Raw genomic sequence first — 302 nt, 5'->3', positions numbered from 1 at the left:
TTCATTAGATTTAATGCTGTGCTTTACTTATTTCAGACGAGTGAAGAACTTGTATCTTGCCAGAGTTTGAAGATTCCCCTCTCAGAGTTCACCTATTGTGCCGTATGTAGAAAGAGGTTTACAAAACACAGGTAAGTTCTTGTTCAAGTTTTTCTTTATTTTATAAGTGGTGTTAAATGTGATTGCAATTAGTTGTATAATATAATTTTATTCCTAAGCATGTTTGACCAGGTTTTTCTGTTTGGTTTGGAATATTTTCAAAGCAAACAAGTCATGACTAGAGTGTGTTGTGGCAAATTTAG

The 302-nt window shown here is 33.1% G+C and overlaps 1 protein-coding gene across 1 annotated transcript in view; it reads left to right on the top strand.

Annotated features, from left to right (window-relative positions):
- Window positions 1–302, top strand: part of LOC119594707 (vam6/Vps39-like protein) — a gene marked incomplete in the record, with an annotated part of 13,484 nt that overhangs the window by 12,289 nt on the left and 893 nt on the right. Inside the window, 1 exon segment of the mRNA XM_037943765.1 lies at window positions 37–131. Coding sequence (XP_037799693.1) covers window positions 37–131 — 95 coding nt within the window.

This window comes from Penaeus monodon, chromosome 34, assembly GCF_015228065.2.
Source record: "Penaeus monodon isolate SGIC_2016 chromosome 34, NSTDA_Pmon_1, whole genome shotgun sequence".
NCBI classification, from domain to species: domain Eukaryota; kingdom Metazoa; phylum Arthropoda; class Malacostraca; order Decapoda; family Penaeidae; genus Penaeus; species Penaeus monodon.
This window is presented reverse-complemented; position numbering and strand designations above follow the sequence as displayed.